Source organism: Marmota marmota, unplaced genomic scaffold, assembly GCF_001458135.2.
Source record: "Marmota marmota marmota unplaced genomic scaffold, marMar, whole genome shotgun sequence".
In the NCBI taxonomy this organism is placed as follows: Eukaryota; Metazoa; Chordata; class Mammalia; order Rodentia; family Sciuridae; genus Marmota; species Marmota marmota.
Genome location: NW_026000241.1, coordinates 8717134 through 8742133, shown reverse-complemented (window position 1 = coordinate 8742133; position 25000 = coordinate 8717134). Strand labels below are relative to the sequence as shown.

At 56.0% G+C, this 25000-nt stretch overlaps 1 protein-coding gene across 3 annotated transcripts; it reads left to right on the top strand.

The window, feature by feature from the left end:
* Positions 1-24121, top strand: Nbeal2 (neurobeachin like 2). 3 transcript variants are annotated; one of them, XM_048795198.1, is made up of 54 exons: positions 24-637; positions 1199-1287; positions 1355-1483; positions 1594-1675; positions 1771-1895; positions 2077-2159; positions 4557-4642; positions 4740-5022; positions 5170-5276; positions 5745-5825; positions 7269-7352; positions 7758-7856; positions 8295-8896; positions 8976-9108; positions 9195-9314; positions 9543-9864; positions 10056-10138; positions 10247-10339; positions 10537-10711; positions 10835-10968; positions 11314-11473; positions 11797-11899; positions 12018-12171; positions 12267-12425; positions 12591-12750; positions 12914-12999; positions 13169-13684; positions 14249-14427; positions 14520-14679; positions 15064-15201; positions 15298-15648; positions 15735-15884; positions 16014-16171; positions 16306-16430; positions 16510-16645; positions 17159-17319; positions 17406-17722; positions 17839-17934; positions 18281-18405; positions 18493-18633; positions 18779-18909; positions 19021-19130; positions 19229-19346; positions 19542-19639; positions 19715-19831; positions 21520-21609; positions 21695-21804; positions 21961-22133; positions 22251-22345; positions 22551-22655; positions 22740-22898; positions 22996-23144; positions 23455-23590; positions 23674-24121. In XM_048795198.1, exons 1-54 carry the CDS (start codon positions 608-610, stop codon positions 23773-23775), a joined length of 8208 nt encoding a protein of 2735 aa, XP_048651155.1. In that variant the 5' UTR covers positions 24-607; the 3' UTR covers positions 23776-24121. The 3 variants fall into 3 exon arrangements, 2 of the variants coding, with proteins under 2 accessions (XP_048651155.1, XP_048651156.1); XM_048795199.1 differs by lacking the exon at positions 5745-5825; XR_007344351.1 differs by lacking the exons at positions 21961-22133; positions 22251-22345; positions 22551-22655; ... (2 more) ...; positions 23455-23590; positions 23674-24121 and having other exon boundaries at positions 1-637; positions 19021-19138; positions 21695-21753.
* The last annotated feature ends 879 nt before the right edge of the window (positions 24122-25000 follow it).

Here is a 25000-nt window from a genome sequence, read left to right as displayed (position 1 = left end):
TTTGGGCTCAACTGGGGCCAGCAGGGGGAAGGAGGGGCTCAGGTACAGGTGCCCACCCATATCCATCCCTGAGCATTTCTGGGTGTGGATTTAGATTAGGGCTAGGCTATGATTTACTCATCTGTCCCCTGAGGAGAGAAACCTGCAGAGTCCAGGTGGTGTAGCCAGGGTATTTGAGGGGGTTAAAAGTACGGGTGAGTTCCTCATATGGTCTCTGGGCCTTAGGACCTGGTCAGGGAGATGTTGGTGCCTTGAATGAAGGGCATACTAAAATCAGGGAAGAACCCGCTTCCAGATAGGAGCTCTTCCAAGCCACACCTCACAGACCTCACAAAACTGTCTCTGGCCTGCAAGCTCCACCCAAGGCAGGTGGCCCCACCCCTTTGTGCTTCAGGTCCCACCCCCAGCGCCTGCCAGGTCTCTTGCTGGGCCTAGGGTGCCCTGGCCCCCCCACATCCCTGCGGTCTGCTGGGAGGAAGCGGCCCCCTTCCCCCACCGTGACTTTGCGCTTCCTGCCCCAGCCGGGGCGGGAGGATCCGTTTCCCGTTCATACCAAAGTTTCCCTGGTGGCGCCCAGACTTGGGCTCAAGTGCTGCCCCTTTTGCTCATGGAACAAGCTCTGGGGCCCGGGGTCCAGGTAACCCAGAGGGTGGGTAGAGGACCCGGGCAATGGTTGGAGCTGTGGCAAGGATGCTGATCTGTCGGTGGGGGTGTGCCTGTGCCTAGGTGCCTGTTCAACAGTGCACCTGCGTCCTGGCATCCACAGTCCAGGAGGGTTTCCTGGAAGTGGTGGCTGTGGAGCTGGGAGAAGGTGGCAGGAGAGGACCCAGCCCAAGGCTGAGTAAGAGACATGCGTGGGAGACCTTTTTCAGCACCAGCACTGCCGCAGCCACACCCCACTTAAGCCCCTCCCCTGCCTGTGTCAGGCCAGGCAGGGTCTTCCAGGGGTAGAGCAGAGACCGGGAGGGAGGGCTGAGAGAAACAAATGGGGTCTTGGAAGAGTGGTTAATTGTACCGAAGTCCTCTGATGCTGACCTTGTCCTTCCTTTTCCCCTCAACCTCACTCCCTTTCTCCACCCCTACTGCTCTGCCTGTAATCCCCGTACATCCCCCGTGTCCACTTCCTTGACCTCATCCCTCCCCTGTCCACTGCTCGCATTTGCCACCCACCATGCCCTGCCTGAACTCCTGCCTGCAGAAGGACCTGGGCTACTTGCAGCAATGGCTGAAGGCCTTTGTGGGAGCCTTTGAGAAGAGCATCTCACTGTCCTCCCTGGAACCACGAAGGTGAGGACAGGGTCAGGACAGGGAGGTTGAGGGGTCTGGCCACCTCAGTGACACTCCTTCCCCACAGGCCAGAGGAAGCAGGGGCAGAAGTCCCCCTACTACCACTAGATGCCCTGCATGTGCTGGCCGAGCAGCTGGACCAGAGGGACCTGGAGCAAGCCCTGCTGTTGCTTAAGCTTTTCATCATTCTCTGCAGGTAGTCCCTCCCTGGTGTCCACCCCAAGTGGGCAGTGGCATGGGAGTGTGGGCCAGAGGGAGCGGGGGGTCATGTGCATCAGTGGACCTCTCCAATTCTTTCCACCCCAGGAATCTGGAAAATGTGGAGGCAGGCTGGGGCCAGGTGTTGGGGCCCCCAGTGCTGGTGCTGCTCACTGGGCTAGTGGCTGAGGTGAGATGGGCTCCCTGAGGTGGAATGGAGACAGGCAGTAGCTGTGGCTAGAGCAGAGTTAACCTCCCTCTATCCTCTCTCTCCCACACTGACAGCTCAAAGGACCCCCATCACCACAGGAGGGCCGTGGGACCCAGCTGGAGAATGTAGCCCTTCATGCCCTGCTCCTCTGTGAGGGTCTCTTTGACCCCTACCAGACCTGGCGACGCCAGCACAGTGGGTGAGACCCAGCCCTTAGGCAGGGGATGCAGAGAGGCTGGGAAAAGGATGGGGGCTTTTGGCTATGGCAGAGGTGTTCAGGTGGGAATGGGCCTGTGCATAGGCTGGTGGAGGATGACAGAGAAGGGGCGAGAGCCAGGTGAAGGGACCCAAGCGTCTGGCCTCACCTCCTGTTCCTCCAGAGAAATCATCAGCTTCAAGGAGAAGAGCAAATACAAGTTCCCTCCTGCGGCTTTGCCCTGTGAATTCAGCGCCTTCTTCCAAGGTCAGGCCCCACCCCTGCCCCACTTAGCCTTGCCCCCAAACCCAGGCCCCTTCCTGCAGTTCCCTAACCCCAGATAGGACAGGAACTACTCAGGGGTAGCTACAGGCAGGCCTGGGAAACCCACAGGCATTTGAGTGGGCCTCCAGAGGCCAAGTAGGAGTTCAGGGTTGAAAGAGGACATGCCTGAGCAAAGTGTCTTTCCTTGGTTGGAATCAGTGGGGGTTGACTTGCCCCTGGATTTCCCATCCTCCTTTCTCTTCTGGACCCTTCTGTGTCCTTTCAGCCACTTATACCCTGACTCTGGATCACCAGAACATTCCCTAGCCCGGTCCCTTTGTCCCTGTAGCCTTTTCCCATTCTCCACCCCTGCTCAAGATGGGGCCACACTAGCTGTTTCCACCTTTTAGAGGAGCTGGTGCCCAGGATACCTCCAGCCACCCATTCTCCCTGGTAACCTCCTCTCCTGGGTCCCCTCTCATTTCTTTGCATTGGAGGGAGACTGGCAGGGACTTGAGATGGGCTCAGAATGTAAAGTGACCTGGACAGAGCAGGCAGGGCTATGAGAAGGTGGTGACCTTTTCGGGTTTTAAGTATTTTCTCTGTGCTGCCTGTGGAGCTGTGGACCAGGATCTGGAGTGGGGTGCTGCAGGTCCAGGAGGGAAGGTGTCCTGACAGAGTTCCCTGCAGCCGTTTTCCCACACACTCTGCTTTTTTTTTTTTTTTTGGTACTGGGGATTGAACCCAGGAATGCTCTACCACTGAGCAGCCTTTTTATTTTGAGACAGGGTCTTGCTAAGTTGCTTAGGGCTTCACTAAGTTGTTGAGGCTGGCCTTAACTTGCCATTCTCCTGCCTTAGCCTCACCGGTTGCTGGGATTACAGGTGTGCACCACTGTGCCTGGTCCACCTACTCTTCTTGAAACAAACTAGCTTTGGCTCCCCACCACCTTAGACCCATCTGTGGTAGTTGATGCCCTTGAGATTTGATCCTGTTCCTCCCCAAAGCCCATTTTTTTTTTTTTTTTGGTACCAGGGATTGAACCCAGGGGCACTCAACCACTGAGACACATTCCCAGCCCTATTGTAATTTTTTATTTAGAAACAGGGTCTCACTGAATTGCTTAGGGACTTGTTAAATTGCAGAGGCTGGCTTTGAACTCGCCATCCTCCTGTCTCAATGAGTCACTGGAATTACAGGCGTGCACCATCGGCCCAGCTCCCCACAGCCTTTCTTTCCATCCCTTCTCCCTCTCTGCTCTCCAGCCCTACTCCTGTCACCTCATCCCTAGACTGTACCCAGTTACGCCACCTCAGGATCTTTGCCCACCCTGTGGTCTCTTCCTTCACTGGCCAACTGCATTCTCAGGCCTTGCCTCAAAAGCTCTGTCCCCAGTGGGGCATAGTGGTGAATGCCTATAATCCCAGCAATCTGGGAGGCTGAGGTAGAAGGATGGCAAGGTGAGGCCAGCCTCAGCAATTTAGTGAGGCACTAAGCAACTTAGCAAAATCCTGTCTCAAAATAAAAAATAAAAATGGCTGTGGATGTAGCTCAGTGTATAGTACCCCTGGGTTCAATGCCCAGTACTCCCCAAAAAGAAGCTCTGACCCCAGGGAGACTTCCACCATATCCCACCTGAATCATGCCCAGCCCCCACACTACCATGTGACCCAGGGCTGGTCCCTTCTGCTATCTGATTTTGGTGCACGGCCTGGCATCCTGTCCAGTTTTGGTGGCGCTGGGCCAGGTGGGCCTCCCATATACAAGACTGTGAAAGCCCCTAGAAGTCCCCAGTGGGGATAAGGTGGGGGGAGGGGGAGTCATCCATATAGTAGATACTTTAGGGTCCCTAAAACAGGGCCTGGGAAGTTCTGCCTGTCACAGGGACGGAAGGAGCAGGAGATTTGCACCTGAGAAATTGAACCCTAGGTCACACAGGGAAGCAGAGGGGTTATATGATCACCCTGGGGACCCTATTTGGGGTTTAATGATCTGGAGAGTTGACTAGCCACTCCAGCAGGACTGTATGCCTTCCAAGAAATGCTATGTCTCTCCCAGCCCCCCTGGCATGGAGCCATGACTTTTTTGAGCCCCTAGAACAAAGTGAAATCTCCTATTTTTTTTTAATATTTATTTTTTAGTTGTAGTTGGACACAATGCCTTTATTTCACTTATTTATTTATATGTGGTGCTGAGGATCGAACCCAGGGTCCCTCACATGCCAGGCGAGCGTTGTACCATTGAGCCACAACCCCAGCCCCGAAATCTCCTTCTAAATGGGGCTCTTGCTTGCTCCAGCTCCTACCCCATCACCCCTTGCCAGGACACCCATCTCTTGTGCAGTCCCCTGGCCCACAGCCCTGCAACTATGGTGACATTGTCCTGTCCTGCCCACCTCAGAGAGCCTGCAGGATGCAGACCACTTGCCTCCTAAGCTGCTTTTGCGGCTCATCCACCTCTTTGGCGCTGTCCTTGCAGGAGGAAAGGTAGGCCGGGAGATGAGCTTATGGGCCGGGGGTGGCTGTCTTGGCCTCACTGCTCTGTGGGCCCCTGCTCACTGCCCATCTCTGCCTTCACCTGCAGGAGAACGGGCAGATGGCTGTGAGTGCCGGCTCAGTGCAGGGCCTGCTGAGTGTTGTTCATGGCTGCAGCAATGGGCCAGCCCGGGACCCCCGCCTAGTGCGACTGGCGCTGGAGGCACTGGTGGGTGCTGTACATGTCCTGCATGCCAGCCGCACACCGCCCCGAGGGCCAGAGCTCCGTGCCCTGCTGGAGGGCTACTTTCGTGTCCTTAATGCTGGCTGGCCTGCTAGTTCAAACTCAGGCTCCGAAGAGGCCCTTGTAACCCTGCGGGTCAACATGCTCGGTGCGTATGGGCTCCCAAGCTCGTGGAGAGGGCGGCAAGAGGGGAAGGCCCACGTGATGATGGAAAGGCTGGACTGGGTAGCATGGGGGAGAAAGTTTAAATTTGCTTGGAGGAGTTGGGTAGGGCCTGACCTTGACCTTTGAACAGATGCCATCCCCATGATGCTGGCCTGTGAGGATCGGCCAGTGCTGCAGGCTACCTTCCTCAGCAACAATTGCTTTGAGCACCTCATTCGCCTGATCCAGAACAGCAAGGTAGGGGGCGCCCAGACTGGGGGTGGAGGGGCTGGAACCCAGAGGCAGGGGAATTGTGGAGGTGCCAGGTTGCTGCTAAGGCCTGTACTCAGTGGGAGGGACTGGGCATGGACAAGCCTGTCCTTCTGGGCCGTACAGGGCTGGGTCTGAAGTTCAGGATGGCTCTGTATCACACAGAAGGGGAGTGTAATGGGAAAGAGGGGAATGTTACATGGACTAGAGTGGGATCAGTTGCCTTTGGATATAGTGTCTGTCCTATTCATCTTCCCTTGCCTCTGCTCATTAGAGCAGGGCATGGTGGCTCAGTCCCACTCTTCCCTAGTGCCTAGGGGGACACTTTGCTTGGGATTCAGGGTGTCATTTCCCTCTGGGGCATAGCCCTGGCAGCTGCCCCAGTCCTGCTCTAACCCTACCTCTCCCATCTTCCTCCTCTTTTCTCCTTTGCCTCTTCCACCCTCCTCCGCACAGCTGTACCTGCAGGCCCGGGCGCCCCCTGAGGGGGACAGTGACCTGGCTACCTGGTTACTGACCGAGCCCGATGTCCAGAAGGTACCACCCTGGGACTGACTAGCTGAGGGACCACTGCCCTGGGCTCCCTCTTGAGCCTTTCCTGTGCTACAGCAGGGTGGCAAATAGACGTATATGAGGCCTAGCAGAGGGGGTGGATCCCCTATGTTGTCTCACCCTCTTCCAAGCCCCCTGCTGGAGGTTAGAGCAGGATATGGCATATTACCCACTTGGTATTAGAATTGGGAGCTGGGGTGTGGCTATGCCAAGCTGGAAGGAACCTTCGAAACTCTCAACCACCCACCCTGATTTCTCAGAAGGGGAAACAGAAGCCCCAGTGCTTAGGGATTTGACTGTAGTCTTCACAGAAGAGGAGGTCCCCCATAGAAGCCACTTCTTTCTGTGGATCCTTATACCCACCCTAAACAGGGCACTGGGTGTTCTCTAGCTTCTTATGATATGTTCCAACCCTCATTTTGCATGAGGGCTACAAGAAGCTGGGATTACAGAGCTGCACCACCATGCCCACCATCATTTATTTATCTCTCTATTTATTTATTTATTGTGGTGCTGGAGGTTGAATTCAAGGCCTTGCACATGCTGGGCAAGCATTCTGCCACAGAACTATATCTCCAGTCCACCTCTCATGTATTCATATAGATATAGAAACAGGCCTGGAAAGGGAAAGAATGTTGTCTGAGATCATTCCTAGCAGATTATTTTGTTTGATTGTGTTGGTGGTACTAGGGATTGAACTCAGGGCTTTGCATATCCTAAGCAAGTGCACTACCACTGAGCTCCATTCCCTGAGATCACACTTGGGAAATTGGGCAGATCTGGGACCAAAGGACCCTCCAGGGCCAGAATATGGTTTAGCATTTGCTGACAAACTCTCTAAGCCCTCTCAACTCCTCACCCCAGAAGTGGGGCAAGGGGAGTGAGTAGTATGCCTCTTTGGCTCTCAGAGCCAGCCAGTTTGAGCCAGTATCCCCACCTGGGTCTAGGAGACAGGGGACCGGGTAGGATTTAAAGGTCTCGAAGGTTCTCCTGGTTCTGACATTCTGTGATTGATTGTTCCTTTATTCCCAACCCCCTTCAATCATCATGGGTAATGGGGCACTTGCTGGCCTGCTTGCATATGCGTGTCTAGGTTGGGTGGGGATGTGTGGAGGCTGGGGCCCCTAAGACTACCAGGGAACAGGAAGGGGAGTGCAGAGAAAATGTCCCAGTTAGGCCCTTCCCAACCTTGTTTTCTTCCTAGCTTCTGTCAGAGCAGGTCTTGCTGAGCTGCTCAAAGAGGGCCCAGGTTCAAGGTAGGGTCACAACAGCAGGGTTAAATAGAGGGCCTGGTTCCCAGCCAGGGTCACTGATCCAACACATGCTATGTATCTGGGGGTGCCTAGCCCTGCACCCTTTTACTGCAGGGTGCTGCCAGCCGTGACACCCTGACTACTGCCTCTGCTGACTGCCCCTCCCCATCCCAAGGTACTGGATCAGGATACAGATGCCATCGCAGTCCATGTAGTCAGAGTGTTGACCTGTATCATGAGTGGCTCCCCCTCAGCCAAGGTAAGGATGCTTCAGCCCAGCTGCAGTCAAGGTACCAGATACAGTTAAGTGACTACATGTCCCCAGAACAGATCTGCTCCCTGGAGCAAAGTAAATGAGCTGAGAAGATTCTGCCTGGCCTTTGGGCGAGCTTAGCTCACTAGGCAGGTATGGTCATCAGTCTGCCCTGGGAGTTGGACATTCTGGGTCAGGGCTGGATGGGGAAAAGGATTCTTGTGGGCTGACCACCATCTGCAGGCTTCTGAGATGGTTCTATACTTCCCAATCCCTCTTCTGCCCCTTGTCCCAGACAACATAGTGACCAGGCAGAGCCAGGCAAGGGAGCCCTGACAGTGCCCCTAGAAGGGTGTGTTCATTCTGGGGCCTGTGTGTATGCTCACTTCCTTCCTATATTGCGCTCCGCAGGAGGTGTTCAAGGAACGCATTGGCTACCTGCACCTGCAGGAGGTCCTGCAGAGCCACGGGCCCCCCACCCATCGGTTGTTGCAAGAGCTGCTTAACATGGTAAGGGCAGGGCTTGGATCCAGAGTCCCAAAGGCAGCCAGGACTGAGTCACAAATGGGGAGGTCTCCACCCTGGAGGACTGTTGACTATAGTTGGTACACTGTATGACTTGTGGCCCAGCTATGCTCATCAGTGTCCCTGGGGTAAGGATTCTGGACTGTGGGGCCCTGGAAGTTGCTGCATGTTGGCCGGCCCCAGGATGGTCCTAGGAATGTGCAGGTTGGGGCTCCGCCTACCCAGGGTACAAACTGAGGCTTGGAGGTTGACAGTGCTGAAGGATTGCTATTAGTGGTCTTTGTCATCTGTGTACCCATGACTATGAGCAGGATGGTGTAGCACATGTGGCTTATTCATGCTGTAGGCAATTGAGACAGGAAGTCCCACACTTGGCAGGGTGCCACAGTTGACCAGCGACTGTCACATTCTCTCTACCCACAGGCTGTGGAGGGTGACCACACCATATGCCCGCCTCTACCAATCCGCAATGAGCAACCGTTGCTGGTGCTGATGCAATGGCTGCCATCACTGCCCACAGCTGAACTGCGGCTCTTTCTAGCTCAACGCCTCTGGTGGCTCTGTAACAGCTGTGCTGCCAGCCGTGCCACCTGTGTGCAGGCAGGCCTGGTGGGCTACCTGCTAGAGACACTCAACACAGGAATAGCCCTGGGGGCCCGGTGCCAGGAGCAACTGTTGGCGCTGCTACAAGCACTGGGCCGTGTGTCAATAAGGCCCTTGGAGCTACGTCGCCTGCTACGTCCCCCATCAGAGCTGGACTCAGGGCCAGGTGGAGCTGAGGCTGGGAAGGCTCGACATGCAGGTGCCATCATTCGAGCCCTCTCAGGCATGGCCCGGCACCAGGGTCCTGCACGTGCACTGTGCTACTTTGACCTCACACCCAGCATGGCAGGCATCATGGTGCCCTCTGTACAGCGATGGCCAGGACCTGCCTTTACCTTCCATGCCTGGCTCTGTCTACACCCCTCGGATGCAGTGCCTGCCCCAGCTCCCACTCGGCCACTCCAGCGAAAGCAGCTGTACAGGTGGGTGACTACCACGGGCCAGGACCCATTGCCAAGGTGAGCTGGAAGACATGGGTGTAACCAACTTGCCTGCCCCCAGCTTTTTCACCAGCAGCGGCTCAGGATTTGAGGCCTTCTTCACGGCAGCTGGGACCCTGGTGGTGGCTGTGTGCACACGGAAGGAGTACTTGACCATGAGCTTGCCCGAAGTGTCCTTCGCCGACTCTACCTGGGTGAGTCCCCACCCTTTTCACATGGCCCAATGGGGAGGGGGATACCAAGTCCCAAATGTGGCTTGACATTTTGGCTTCTGTTCTAGCATTGTATCACCATCATCCATGTGCCTGGGCGCCGACCCTTCAGCCAGAACCTGGTCCATGTCTACAAAGATGGCCATCTGGTCAAAACAGCACCCCTTCGCTGCCCCTCCCTCAGTGAGGTGTGCCAGGCAGGGTTTGGGGAAGCCTTGGGCCCGTGAGGGAACCCAGAGTGCTGTGGATGGGGTGGAGCCTAGAGCCTTGTGTGTCCTCCACTCTGCCTCCTTCTCGGCCTCAGACTTCAGCTTCTGGGATCTGTGTAGTCTTGGGGGTCACTGTGAGAATCTGGATGTAGTTGGAGCCTCAGGCTTTGCTGTGACCTGACCAGTCCCCCAACCCTGGCCCCGCAGCCTTTCTCCTCCTGTTGTATCGGCTCTGCTGGGCACCGCACAACGACCACCACCACGGGGCTTCCCACGCCACCAGTCCATGCTGCCCTGGCTCATGCTCACCCCTCCCTCACCCGCTCCCAGTCCGTCCCAGCCTCCGTAGCGCTGGGCTGGGGGTCCGGGCTGGTGGCCCCCCTGCAGGAGGGCAGCATCAGCTCCACCCTTGCAGGCACCCAGGACACTCGATGGGGCAGCCCCACATCCCTGGAGGGTGAGCTGGGGGCTGTGGCCATCTTCCATGAAGCGCTGCAGGCAGCCACCCTGAGAGTCCTGTGTGCTCTAGGTAGGTAGCTCTTTCTGCCTGGTCCCAGCCCCTGTCCTGTTGTCCCGAGTCCAAGTCCAGGGATCAGTGGGGCTAGGGCACAGAAGGTTTCTCTGGGGGTCTGTCTTCTGGTTGGGCAGGGAAGAGGCAGGCTCTGGATGTAGTTTGGCCAGAGGCCCAGTGAGGTCTGAAGACTTTCCCTTGCTCCTCAGGGCCCAATGAGCCAGCCCCCTTCAAGCCTGAGGGTGATCTACACGAGCTGGGCACCAAGTTGCTCCTCCATTACTCACCTCAGGTATTTGGGGTGGTTGGCTCAACAGTGTTACCTTCCCTTGGTTCCTTCCCTCTGTCTGTCACCCCTTCCTCTATCTGACCCTTGCCACCTGCTCATCTGCTCTTCCAGGCCTGTAAGAATAACATCTGTCTGGACCTGTCCCCTAGCCATGCGCTGGATGGCCGCTTGACAGGCCACAGGGTGCAGACATGGGATGTGAAGGTGCGTGTGCATGTGTGGGCAGTGTGTGCAACAAGCAGGAGTGGGGCCCAGCGTTAAAAGATGTTCTGGGGAGCAGCTCTGGGCCTTGGCAGGATTTGGGGAAACTGACTCAAGCGAGCTGGTTGGGATCCAGGCTCCCAGGCTGGATGGTGGGGTGGAGCAGGGCAGGACTCTCTCACTGCTGTCCCCTCTCCCAGGATGTGGTGAACTGTATTGGGGGCATGGGTGCCTTGCTACCCCTGCTGGAGCAAGTGGCTCTGCAGCCCCAAGAGGCTGAGGCAGGTCCGGCCGAAACATATGACCTACTGGGGCCTGAACTGACCTCTGGTCACAACACTCAAGGCCTGCTTCTCCCTCTGGGCAAGTCTTCAGGTGAGCATCCTTGGGGCCTGGCTTGCAGGAGAGAATCTGGCACAATAAAGACTTGGAGCTTGAGGTCTCATGGTCACTGGTAGGTCCTTGACCCACATCTGTTTCCTCCTTGGTGGCCGACAGAGGAGCGGATGGAGAAGAACCCAGTGGCAGCCTTTCTGCTGATGCTGAGGAACTTCTTGCAGGCCCACACTGTGAACCAGGAGAGCCTGGTGCAGTGCCAGGGGCCTGCCATCATCGGGGCCCTCCTGCGCAAGGTGAGGCCTGGTGGGGCAGGTGGGGTGTGTCTGCCTGTCTGAACAAAGGAGCTGGGTGGGGGACCAAAAGGCAGAACTTCCTGAAAGAGTGGCATTTGAGTGGAGCCCAAACGGCTGGGTGGGGTTAGGCTGAGAGGATATGGGGAAAGGGCAGCCCAGGCTGGGGCTGGACAGTGCACAGCAGGCTGGGAGCTGCACTACAGCCAGGGGACACTGGAGAGTTTTGAGCAGGGATGGTCGTGTTGATGTCCATCACGCTTGTGCTGGGAAGGGTGGAACCTCAGTGGCTGGGACAGCAGGCAGGCAAAGCTTGACATCTTAGGCCAATTCCTTCTCCCACCCCAGGTCCCCAGCTGGGCCATGGACATGAATGTGCTCATGTCTGCCCAGCTACTGATGGAGCAGGTGGCATCTGAGAACAGTGGGCCTCTCCTGTACCTGCTCTATCAGCATCTGCTCTTCAACTTTCACCCCTGGACTCTCAGTGACTTTGCTGTGCGCCTTGGTAGGTATGGGAACCTGGGTGAGTGGTCAGTGACAGGGCAGGTGGGAGATAAGAAGTTATATAACCCTTACATGTATGAAAACATCACAGTGGATTCCACCATCATGGTCATCCACCAGAATGGGGTCTGAACTAGAATAAGATATATTCCACGCTTATATAATTATATCAAAATGGATTCTACTGTCACGTATAACTAAAAAGAACCAATAAAACAAAGACGTTATAACCATGTCTGGGTGATCTGAGGGGACATAAGTTCTGTCAGGGGCATGGCTCTGTCCTGGAGAATCTCAAAGGACCCACTGTTGACGCCCACTCAGGCCACATTCAGTACATGTCCAGCATCATCCGTGAGCACAGACAGAAATTGCGGAAGAAGTATGGGGTCCAGTTCGTCCTCGACGCTCTGCGCACCCACTACAGGTGAGGCTGTTGGGACCAGGTAGACAGTAGGGGTCCCACATTGCAGCCTCTAGCTCTGGGGACAGGACAGTGTGCTACCTCAGCTCACCTACTCACTCTGACATTCCGGACCTGCCAGCCCGCAGCGGGAGCGCCCCCTTGCGGCTGATGACCTGCACACAGTGCAAACCTCCCTCCTGGGCCTGGCGCGGGAGTTCCTGGTACGCAGCTTCTCTGCTGAGGATGTGCATGTCCTACTGAATTTTTTGGCAGCTGTGGGTGATGATGGCCAGGTAGGCTGAAGGTTGGTGAGGCTGAGGCTTTGGGTAAGGGTGGTGTGTGGACCATGTGAGAGGCCCAGACCAGAGTGAGACTTTGTACCCCCAAGGTGATAGGCGCACTGGATCTGCTGCTGGCCCTGCTTCAGGGCTCCCCAGCACAGGAGTCTTTGGCTGTCTTCCTATTGGAGCCAGGGAACCTTGAGGTGCTGCTGGCACTGCTGGTGCGACCAAGGTCACTGCCCCTGCTGCCTGACCGAGTGTGCAAGGTATACCCAACCCACCCCGAATCCTGGCTGGGGTCCTGGGAAACCTGTGCCATTGGGTAAAGCTGCCTTCACAGGCTTCTCCTGGAGCCACACACCTGCACAGTGACTTCCTCTACTATGGTAAGTCCTTTCCTATGATAACAGCCCCCAACGGTCCCCACACAGATCCTGCGCAGACTGCAGCAGAATGAGCGGTTACCTGAGAAGAGCCGCCAGCGACTGCGATTGCAGGAGAGTGGTCTGCAGGGCCTCATTGCCTGCCTGCCAGAGGGAACCATCTGCCCCCAGCTCTGCCAAGGCCTCTATAAGCTATTACTGGGGGCAGGTATGATCTGATTGGGGCTGAGAGGCGGGGCAGGTGGAGGGGGTGATGTGTACCGGGAAAACAGGGCTTGGTGGGAAGAGGGAGGGTCAGTATAGGGACCAGGACTGAGGGCAACCCCTCTTGCTGGAGTCAGTCCCTCAGGCCCCTCTGACCATCCCTCCAGATAGCCTGAACCTCTCAGATCTATTAGCTGTGGTACAGCTGTCCCTCCAAGCTGACCTCAGTGTCCGTCTGGATATCTGTCGCCAGGTGAGTAAGAGGTAAAAACTTGTGGGCAGAGGGGTGGCTTTCACCCTCTGGATCTCGTTTTACCTATCTATCATACCGGGTTTCTGGAGGCCTCACTACAAAGGCCTGGGAACAGGGGCCTAGGGGCAGATGGTCAAATGACCTAACTTTCTGTGTCCTGGCCCTGCAGCTCTTCCACCTCATCTATGGACAGCCAGACGTAGTGCGACTGCTGGCCCGACAAGCCGGGTGGCAGGATGTCCTGACCCGGCTGTATGTCCTGGAAGCTGCCACAGCTGGTGGCCCCTCTCCCTTTCCCCCAGAGCTTCCTACCTCCCCGGAGCCAGCCCTGCCACTGCCACCCACTGAGTCACCTGCTGAGCCTGGGGATGTCTTCCTGCCATCGGAGGTCCCTTGCCCTGACTCTGATGCCTTTTATCATGCTCTTTCCCCATTCTCCATGCCCTTTGACCTGGGCCTGGAACGGGCCAGTGTGGGATCGAGCAACACTGCTGGTGGTGGCAGCAGCAGTGGGACAGTTACTCCAGCCAGCCAACCTGGCACACCTTCCCCACTGGATGGGCCACGGCCCTTCCCCACTGTCCCTGGCCGCCATAGCTCCAGTCTCTCCAATGTGCTGGAGGATGGCAGCCTCCCAGAGCCCACTGTCAGTGGGGACGACACCTCTAACACCAGCAACCCTCAGGTGAGGTGGGCCCACCTCTGCTGCCTTATGGGACCCCAGGAAGGGAACCTCTGGAATAGGGATATAGTGCAGCTTCTCCACAGGCACTGCCTGTCTGATAGCAGGGCTGTAACTGCCTGGTATGATGCCCAAAGCTGCCCCTTGTAGCTCTCCTTTGCAGCTGTGTCCCAAGGTGTTCTGGATCAGGGCAAGCCAGAGTAGGGGACACCAGCCAGGTTTTGGAGGGACCCTCAGGAGAGCCAAGTGCAACACAGCTACAAGGGTGCTGACTTGTGCTTCTGGATTTGGGGCTGAGCCTCAGGTCATCTGATAGAGTTCTTCCGGAGAATTCTAAGACAGGTCTTGAAGTGTGTGAATATCTAGTGATACCTTGGCTTCCTGGCCAGAATTCAGGCAGTAGCTGGGGCCCCTACACCATTCTCCAGACCCTTGGTGCCAGGCTAGCTGCTAGCTGAGTGTTCTGCCTCCTGCCATTCCCACTAGTGGGTAGACAAGGGATGCTGAGGTGGTTGGGGGTCATCGTGAGCCCTCTCCTCTTGCCCACTTTACCCTCCTGTGCCATAGCAAGCCCCCGAAGAGGAGCTGTGTAATCTGCTCACCAACGTGCTGTTCTCAGTGACGTGGCGGGGCGTGGAGGGCAGCGACGAGGCTGCCTGGAGGGAGCGTGGTCAGGTCTTCTCAGTGCTCACTCAGCTGGGGGCCTCGGCCACGCTTGTGCGCCCACCAGATTGCATCAAGCGCAGGTGAGAGGGCAACTTGGGCTGGCAAGGGGTCTTCTGGGCCCTGGGCCAAGGGAGGCAATCAGGTAAACACCCAAATCCCTTGCCTACTCCAGCCTCCTGGAGATGATGCTGGAGTCAGCTCTGACTGACGTTAAGGAAGCTCCCCCCGGGTTCCTGGTCAGCCTCACCCAGCAAGCGCTCTGGCTACTGCGCCTGCTGCAGGACTTCCTGTGTGCTGAGGGCCATGGTAATCAGGAGCTATGGAGTGAGAAGGTATGACCACTCAAAGGGGTGTCGACCTGCCGGCTTCTGGTTTGGGAGGTAGATACTACATGAGGGTATCCCTGGTGCATTGGTGTGGAAGTCTGAGCGTGGTCTTGCCTGGTGCACAAACTTTAACTTGCACTCTCCCCTTGGATTGCTGATCTTATATGGTGACATCTATCTGGCATATGTTGTGTGTGACCAGGTGTGGTGGTACATGCCTGTAATCCCAGTAACTTAGGATGCTAAGACAGGAGGATTGCAAGTTCGAGCCTTGGTAGCTTAGTAAAATAAAAAAAATATAAAGGGACAGGGATGTAGTTAAGTGGTACAACTCACCTGGGTTCAATCCCTAATACCAATCCCACCAAAACCCCCAAACACGTGTGATAGCTCTTTGAAGGTGTGTGTAACCTGCTCGATCGCCTGGGAGCCTGGCCACACCTGGCCAACAGTGCAGCTGATCTTCGTGAGATGGCCCAGATTGGCCTTCGTCTTGTGCTTGGCTACATCCTGTTGGAGGACCCACAGGTGAGCATGGGCATGGGCAATGTGGGAAGGGTGGGTGACAGTGTGGAGAGCCCTGAGGGTAGCAGGGTGCCACCCTCACCACTGTTGTGCCTACAGCTGCATGCCCAAGCCTATGTGAAGCTGCACACCCTACTGCAGACTGCAGTGCCAGCCCGGCGTGAGGAGGCCTGCTATGTGCTCTCCAAGCTGGAGGCTGCCCTTGGCCGGGCACTGAACACCTCTTCTTCCGAGACAGCCAATGAGCCCGCATCTGCAGCCACTGCAGCCTCTGAGCGCTGCTCGTGGCTGGTGCCTCTGGTGCGCACGCTGCTGGACCGTGCCTATGAGCCACTGGGGCTGCAGTGGGGGCTACCCTCCCTGCCCCCCACCAACGGCAGCCCCACCTTCTTCGAGGACTTCCAGGCTTTTTGTGCCACTCCTGAATGGCGCCACTTCATCGACAAGCAGGTGCCTGGAGGTGGGGGACTCAGGGGTAGGAATGGGATCCAGGGCATACATCGAACACAGGTTTCTTCTCTGTGCCAATCTTGCAGGTGCAGCCCATCATGTCACAGTTTGAAATGGACACCTATGCCAAGAGCCATGACCTTATGTCAGGCTTCTGGAATGCCTGCTATGACACTCTCATGAGCAATGGGCAGCGGCGCCAGCGGGAGCGCACCCATAGTCGAAGAGCCTTCCAGGTGTGCTGCCCAGGCTTGGGGTGGGAAGTTGCCCTACGCATGTGCCCAAGGGAGAACTGACAAGACAGGGTGGGGAAAATGGGGGCAGGTGAAACAGCAGTGGTGGGACGGAGCCGTTCCCACCCACAGGATCTGGTGCTGGAGCCTGTACAGCGGAGGGCACGCCTCGAGGGACTGCGCTATGTGGCAATGCTGAAGCAACAGGCAGCCCAGCACTCCACAGCCCTGCTGCACTGGGGGGCTTTGTGGCGCCAGCTCTCCAGCCCCTGTGGGGCCTGGGCACTAAGGTGGGCTAGGCTCAGGGTGGAGGGGCAGGGCTTGGTGGGGAGGGACCATCCTGGAGCCTTTGGTGTGGGGCCTGGGAGGGATGGGGGTCTACAGCCTTCTGCTCACCCATGACCACCATGGGATACATCTGCAGGAATCCCCCACCCCCTCACTGGAAGCTGTCCAGTGCTGAGACGTATTCACGCATGCGTCTAAAGCTGGTGCCCAACCATCACTTCGACCCTCACCTGGAAGCCAGTGCCCTACGCGACAATCTGGGTGAGAGTGCGCTGCATTGGGTCCACCATCTGTTTCCCTTCCTGCCTTGCTCTGGCTGAGTATGCTTGGCCTCTTGTAGGTGAGGCCCCCCTGACACCCACCGAGGAGGCCTCACTGCCTCTGGCAGTAACCAAAGAGGCCAAAGTCGGCATCCCAACAGAAGAGCTACAGGAAGACCAGCTAGGAGAGGAGGAGTTGGCTGTGCTGGAGACCCTGTGAGTGGGTGGGCTGTGAGCTGGCCCAGAGTTCCTAGAGATGTGACTGGGTGGTGAGCAAGGCATCTGCTCCAGAGTGTACATGCCTGCTATAGGACAGACTCCTCGAGTCCATGTCCCCTTCTGCTCTCCAACTTTAGTTCCTTGAAGGATGGTCCAAAATCAGGATGGGAGCTTGGGAGAGTCATCTCCCAAGCTGATTTTTAATAGCAGGGCCACCCAGAACAGGGCTGAGAAACATGAACGAGAGTGGGATGGGGCCCTGGGAGTGGTCAGGGGCTGTGGCAGGGGAAGCAGGGAATGGGGATTGATGTCCTGGCAAGATATTTAGAAGCCCCGGTGTGTGTAATGGCGGGGGGTGGGGTGGGGGGATAAGCATAACAGTGGTCCTCTCTCCTTCTGGGAGGCACAAATATATGTACCTCATGTCTCTGCCACTTGGAGAGTGTGGCCCTTGGGCTAGTTGGGAAGGAGGAGCCAGAGCCTCCAGCTGAGGTGGGTGCTGGCCTCCAGGATGGAAGCAACAGAACTGGATGAGCAGCGAGAGAAGCTGGTGCTGTCGGCCGAGTGCCAGCTGGTCACCGTTGTGGCTGTGGTCCCAGGACTGCTGGAGGTCACCACACAGCATGTGTACTTCTATGATGGCAGTACTGAGCGTGTGGAAACCGAGGAGGGTGCGTCCTGATGGAGCAGGTTGTTGGGATGGCAGGGAATGGCCAATGCCAGACTCCCGTGCCTACGCCTGCTGTTGGTCCTGCAGGCATTGGCCATGATTTCCGGCGCCCTCTGGCCCAGCTGCGTGAGGTCCATCTGCGGCGCTTCAACTTGCGCCGTTCAGCGCTTGAACTGTTCTTCATCGATCAGTCCAACTACTTCCTCAACTTCCCATGCAAGGTGGCTGGGACCTCAGCCTCATCACCTTGCCATCCTCCCAGGCCCCAGCCCTGCCCCATCCCACCTCATACCCAGGTTCGGAACCAAGTGTACTCATGGCTCCTGCGTCTGCGGCCACCTACCCAAGGCTACCTAAGCAGCCGCTCCCCCCAGGAGATGCTGCGTGCCTCAGGCCTTACCCAGGTGTGAGCTCTGAGTGTGCTGCGTGATGGGGGGAAAGATGTGAGGTCAGGACCCTGAGAGTAAAGGGAGTGCCGGATAGCCCTGCAGCTCCCCTCTTGCCTTCCCCTGCTCCCTAGAAATGGGTACAGCGTGAGATATCCAACTTCGAATACTTGATGCAACTCAACACCATTGCGGGGCGCACGTACAACGACCTGTCTCAGTACCCTGTGGTGAGGGCCCTACTCTGCACTCCCCCATCCCTCAGGTCCAATAGCCCTGAGTGTAGGCACCTGCCAGTAGGCTGAGCTCTGAGCTTAGTCCTGAGTAGGTATGCCTCTGACCAAGACCTGGCCCCTGTTCCCTGCCAGCCCTCACATTCTCTAGTCCTCTCCCCATCCCACTTGGCCCCTGTTCTCCATGAAAGGAGTGTCTGTCATAGACAGTCTGCTCCCCTATAGTCCTCCAAGTGGTACCCCAGCCTGCTGTGCTCATCTTCCTGAGGGGCAATGGCAGGGCAGGATGGGCAGACAAACCATCAGGGCCCTCATGCAGCTCCTTTCCCGGGTGGGCGGCCAGTTCCCCTGGGTCTTGCAGGACTATGTGTCCCCAACCCTGGACCTCAGCAACCCGGCCGTCTTCCGGGACCTGTCCAAACCCATCGGTGTGGTGAACCCCAAGCATGCCCAGCTCGTGAGGGAGAAGTGAGCATGTGGGCAGGGCAGGGCTCAGTGGGGTGGGAATGGGGAAGAGGAGAGTTTCTGATGAACACCCTCAACCTGTGGCCCCAGATATGAGAGCTTTGAGGACCCAGCTGGCACAATCGACAAGTTCCACTATGGCACCCACTACTCCAATGCAGCAGGCGTGATGCACTACCTCATCCGTGTGGAACCCTTCACCTCCCTGCACGTCCAGCTGCAGAGTGGCCGGTGCGCCAGGGCTGGTGGGGAGGCAGACAAAGGGAGGAGGCAGATCCTCTTGGCATCCTGGGCCTGCCTCTGTCCCCTTCTTCCCTGAGGCTACACCTCCTCTCTCCCTTCCCTCACCTCACCTTGGCCCATGCCCCTCTGCCAGCTTCGACTGCTCTGACCGGCAGTTCCACTCCGTGGCCGCAGCCTGGCAGGCACGCCTGGAGAGCCCTATGGATGTGAAGGAGCTCATCCCAGAGTTCTACTACTTTCCTGACTTCCTGGAAAATCAGAATGGTAGCACACAAGGCCCTGGCCCTGGCCCTGGGAGTGGGGTTCTGGGAATTGAGAACACAGACTAGGATGGTGAGGATGTGCAGGGATACAGCTGACCTGGTCTTCTGCCAGGCTTTGACCTCGGCTGTCTCCAGCTGACCAATGAGAAGGTGGGCGATGTGGTGCTGCCCCCATGGGCCAGCTCTCCTGAGGACTTCATCCAGCAGCACCGCCGGGCTCTGGTGAGGAGGTGACCACACATAGGCTGGTGGTGGCCGAGGTTGAGGGCCATGGTGGGATGTCAGCCATCCCTGGACTGACTGTCCATTCCCCTCACCAGGAGTCAGAGTATGTGTCTGCCCACCTACATGAATGGATCGACCTCATCTTTGGCTACAAGCAGCGGGGGCCAGCCGCTGAGGAGGCCCTCAATGTCTTCTATTACTGCACCTATGAGGGTGGGTAGCAGGTTACACACAAGTTGGGGCCGCACAGTGACAGCAGAATGAAGAGGCAGATCCTCTTGGCATCCTGTCCCCCTTCTTCCCTGAAGCTACACCTCCTACCTTCCTCCCCTCACCTCACCTTTGCCCGTGCCCCTCTGATAGTTTCGACTGTTCAAAGTAGTCCTGACTGCTCTGTCTCCCTCCTAGGGGCTGTAGACCTGGACCATGTGGCAGATGAGCGGGAACGGAAAGCTCTAGAGGGTATTATCAGCAACTTTGGACAGACTCCCTGTCAGCTGCTAAAGGTGAGATCAGATTGGGGGTGGGGGGACATGGTCAAAGATCCCATGCCATGGTATTAACCGGCCACTTGTCCACAGGAACCACACCCAGCCCGGCTCTCAGCTGAGGAAGCAGCTCATCGCCTTGCACGCCTGGACACTAACTCACCAAGCATCTTCCAGCACCTGGACCAGCTCAAGGCCTTCTTTGCAGAGGTGAGAAGAGGGTAGGGTCCCAGCTTCCCTTTGTGTGAAACAGATTTAACTCCAGTCCTTACCAACCTCTTGGGGCAGATAGGAATATTAAATTAATGATTTAATAGCACCTTAAAAAATGAACTGAATGTGGAAGGGGCCTGGGGGTAGGTGAGCGTGCGTTCTTCCTTCCACTCCCAGTCCCTTTCAGAATTATCTGAAAGCCTCAGGGAAGTCAGAACAGAGGGAATCTGGCCTTTGACAGCATCCTCCTATGTTGCTTCCAGACATAGGTCTGTTTCTCTTTCCATCACTGGTCTAGGGGGACATGGAGCAATGGGGTGGGAAGACCAAGGTAGAGACCAAGCTTGATGCTTTGAAATCATCTTCTGTGCCATCCCCACTTCTCACTTATGTTCTGAGATGCCTGCCTGCCTGCCTGCCAGTCCCTCATGCCTGTTTCTTGGAGGGATCTCTGCATCTATGACACCTAGTCTGTGATCCCTGGGGACTGTGCGCAAGGGAGTAGGTTGTATAGTCAACTGGCACTTGGCACCACCACCAGCCCTGTGTTATTCTTTTCTCTTTTTTTCTTTTTTGGTGGTGCTGAGGATCGAACTCAGGTCCTCACATGTCTAGGCAAGCACTCTACCACTGAGCCACAGCCTCAGCCCACATTTTTTTTTTTTTTTTTTGGTGGTGCTGGGGATTGAATCCAGGGCCTTATGCATGTGAGGCAAGCACTCTACCAATTGAACTATATCCCCTGCACCTGCTCCTTTTTTCTTGGAACTGGTATTGGCATTTTACCACTGAGCTATATCCCCAGCCCTTTTTATTTATTTTCCACCAAATTTTTGTATTGAAGCATTACAGTTGTATGTAATGGTGGGATCTGTTTTACATATTAGTATATGCACACAATAAAACAATATAATTTGGCCAATATCACTCCCTAGCACTTTCTCCCTTCATCTTCTCCTTCCACCCCCAGCCCCTTTCCTCTATTCTACTGACCTCCTTTTGTTTTTCGTAAGATACCCCTAACACCCCACAATCTTGCTTTTCCTTTTTCTTCTCTAGCTTGCACATATGAGAGAAAACATATAACCCTTGACCTTCTGAGTTTGGCTTATTTCACGTAACGTGATGGTTTTAAGTTCTATAATTTTCCTACAAATTACATAATTTCAGTTTTCTTTATGGCTGCATAAAACTCGATTGTGTATACATACCACAACTTCTTTATCCATTCATCTGTTGATGGACACTTAGGCTGCTTCCACAGTTTGGCTACTGTGAATTGTGATGCTGTAAACATGGGTATGTGCATGTATCACTGTAGTACGATGACTTTAAATCTTTAGGATAAATACTGAGGAATTGTATAACTGGATCATATGGTGTTTCCATTCCTAGTCTTTGGAGGAACTCCCACATTGATTTCCATAATGGTTGTACTAATTTATAATCCCATGATCAGTGTAAAAGTATTCCTTTTTCTCCACATCTTCTCCCGCATTTATTATGGTTTATATAGTTTTTACTTTTTATTTTAAGACAGGGCTTACTAAGTTGCTGAGGTTGACCTTGAACTTGAGATCCTCCTGTCTCAGCCTCCCTAGTTAATGGGATTACAGGTGTGCACCACTACACCTGGTTTCTTTTTTCCTTTTTTATTTTCTCTCATCCTGCATTTTTTCCTGTAGGTTGTCAGTGATGGCATTCCCCTGGTGCTAGCCCTGGTCCCCCACCGGCAGCCCCACTCCTTCATCACCCAGGGCTCCCCAGACCTGTTGGTAAGTATTTTGGGCAGGGACAATGGTCGGGGCAGGGCCTCTCTGACTTTGCCCCCAAATCACTTTTGCCTTCTCCTACCTGCAGGTGACTGTGAGTGCCAATGGGCTGTTGGGCACCCACAACTGGTTGCCTTATGACCGAAACATAAACAACTACTTCAGCTTCAGCAAAGATCCCACCATGGGCAACCCCAAGTAGGACATAAGGCTGTGGGTGGAGGTGGGCTGTACTAATGCCCTGTACCATGAGTCATCTCCCCACCCAAGTAGGATGTAGACCAGCTGCAAAGGGGCAGTCTGGCCCAAATCCCTGAGGCCTGGGCTCACCTACCCACCTCCTCATTGGGTTAGGACACAGAGACTGCTGAGTGGCCCATGGGTGCCAGGCAGTGGAGTGAATGGGCAAGCACTGGCAGTGGCTCCTGATGGAAGACTGCTCTTCAGTGGTGGCTACTGGGATGGCAGCCTTCGAGTGACTGCACTACCCCGTGGCAAGCTGCTGAACCAGCTCAGCTGCCATCTTGGTATGAGTAGCCTAGGATCTGGGGAGAATAAGAGAAGCAAGTGTGGGGTGGGTTCTGAGGCTGGCCAGGGAAAGTGTGACTACTCTGTTTTGCCTATGTTCTCCCATTCCCATGCAGATATAGTGACCTGCCTTGCACTGGACACTTGTGGCATCTACCTCATCTCAGGTTCCAGGGATACCACGTGCATGGTGTGGCGGCTCCTGCAGCAGGTAGGCCTGTGGGCAGCCCTGTGCGACTCCTGTGGTCCAGACCTACACCCATCTGCTCTTCAGGGAGTTCTAGTGAACGTCCTTCTACTACTTGAGCAAGTCAGGGTACCATGATCCTACAGCTGGCCTTGGATAAGACCTTCATTTTCCTGAGCCTCAGCCTTCTCATCCAAGGGCCAGTCCTAAACCACCTGACTCCCCACAGGGTGGCCTTTCACCAAAGCCTGTGCAGGTCCTCTACGGGCATGAGGCTGCAGTGAGCTGTGTGGCCATCAGCACAGAACTTGACATGGCTGTGTCTGGATCTGAGGTATGTGTGTACGTGTGCTCCAGGGAGGCACATCTCCTAGAGTCCAGAAACCTAAGCCTTGCACCCTAAGCTGCCTTTCTGCAGGATGGAACTGTGATCATTCATACCATACGCCGGGGCCAGTTTGTGGCAGCACTACGACCTCCAGGTGCCACATTGCCTGGACCTGTGTCTCACCTGGCACTGGGGTCTGAAGGCCAGATTGTGGTACAGAGCTCAGCATGGGAACGTCCTGGTGCCCAGGTATGAAGAAGGGGAGCCCAGCAAAGATAGTGGTGCATTTGAGACAGTAGGGAATCTGAGATGGTGGTTAGTTGTTGATATTCCCTGCTTCCTCTAGGTCACCTATTCATTGCACTTGTACTCAGTGAATGGAAGACTGCGAGCTTCACTGCCCCTGGCAGAGCAGCCTACAGCCCTGGCGGTGACAGAGGACTTTGTTTTGCTGGGCACAGCCCAATGTGCCCTACACATCCTCCACATGAACAAGTGAGCCCCACCATATGCAAATTCATGGCCCCCACCGAGATGGTCATTGGCAGATGGTTATAGGGGGTGCCCCCTGTAGACCCATGTATGGTGCATGCCTGTGTGTGCTACCTGTTCTCTCATTCCTCGTGGAAAGCTCTTTCTTTGGGCCTCCCTCAGCCACACAGTTGTGGGAGCTCCCTTTATGTATAAAGGTTTCAATTTAGCTATCCTTAAAATGAGGACAGAGAGAGTATATGAAATGAGACATCCACTGGCTGGGTGTAAAGCCCCTTTTGTGAATTCCTTTATATGCTTTCCCTCTCTCCAGACTGCTCCCTGCAGCGCCTCCCCTGCCCATGAAGGTGCCCATCCGCAGTATTGCTGTCACCAAAGAGCTCAGCCATGTGCTGGTGGGCCTGGAGGATGGCAAGCTGATCGTGGTGGGAGCGGGGCAGCCCTCTGAGGTGAGGATAGGGTTGAGGGGCGGGGCTCCAATGGGCGAGGAGCGGCTGCCCTGGCTCACCCACCCTGCCTTTACTTGCACCAGGTGCGCAGCAGCCAGTTTGCACGGAGGCTGTGGCGGTCTTCTCGGCGTATTTCCCAGGTGTCCTCAGGAGAAACCGAGTACAACCCTGGAGAGGCACACTGAAACCCAGCTGCTACCCAGGACTCCGCCCTGTTGCCTGCCCAGGAGGCCCCCCTTGGCTCCGCCTAGGAATTGCAGCCCAGGGGAGGGAGCGGCGGGCTCCGCCGCTCAGGGACTGGCAGTGGGACTGGCTCTGGGAGACTCCGCCCTCACCCTCCCTTGCTGGCTGAGGGACCGTGCGCGCAGCGCCGGCCTTTGGCCCAGCAGCACTTTTGCACAGTCTGGGGCAGGGGCTGCGGCTCCTGACCCCCCTCACCGTTCCCCGAGAGCACAGGACCGCTTGTGGCCTTAATCCCCAAAGGCGGCCCTGCTCGTCCCTTGTCAGCAATAAACTTGGCCTAGTTTTGTAGCTTTGAGTGTGCATGTGCCCCGTGTCAGCGGGCTGTGGCTCAGGTCCCTGACAGCTATCTTCCGGCCCGACCCAGCCTGGCTCTCCCCTCCCTGTTCTGACATCCGCTGACCTAGCCTCACTTTCCCCAGCCGGCCGTCCCTGTCCCTTGCGTCCGCAGCACCCTTATCCTCAGTTTGCCTTTGCATGCCATTCGCCAGCTCCAGCACTTCCTGTGCCCTCCGACTGGACTGTCCCCTTGGCCTGCCCTTACTGTAGTTGTCTCTACCCCTCAGGCCAGAGCGTGGCCTCTCTGGGTACTCTCCACTGTCTTCCCGCAGCCCAGGTGCATGAATTCGGAACCTGTATGTGGGGTGGGGGACAGTTCCACTCAGGCCAGGAAGGTGGGGCTGTGTCTTAGGCAGTAGGAGGGACCCAGGATTGCTGGTCCCCTAACCTCCATCCTGAGGTGGGGCTGTGCTGGGCTGTGTGTGGTAGAATAGGTAGTGTGGGTATGGGGGTTTGTTACATTGTTTGTGAGTACCTTGTGGACTTTAAGAGGCTGGTGGGGAAGTGGGAGAGGTTCTAATCTGGAGGCCCAGGGTAGTTGGGAGGATGCCAAGCCTGTTTGCTGCTCTGCCATGTTCACAGGCTCATCCACCAAACAGGATTCTGAAAGGGGCCCCCAAGTGGAAAATGGCAGAACCTTACACATTGGATTGCTGACTTAGCCTTGTCACCCGCACAAGGCAGGGCAGACCCTCCAATTATGCAGCGGTGGATATTGCGAACTTGGAGGACCTTTCCCCTAAGTCTCTTCAGACTTCCTCTAAACAAGATCTCTTCCCCCATTGCCCTTCCAGAAGACCTCGGGGCTTTGTTCCCTAGATCTCAGGAAGT

Coding starts and splice junctions, on each gene's coding strand:
- Nbeal2 (XM_048795198.1), top strand. CDS start 608: ATGGAACAAGCTCTGGGGCCCGGGGTCCAG. Junction 12,751..12,913: donor TAAGCTATTACTGGGGGCAG/GTATGATCTGAT, acceptor CCATCCCTCCAG/ATAGCCTGAACCTCTCAGAT. Junction 17,320..17,405: donor GCGTGTGGAAACCGAGGAGG/GTGCGTCCTGAT, acceptor TTGGTCCTGCAG/GCATTGGCCATGATTTCCGG.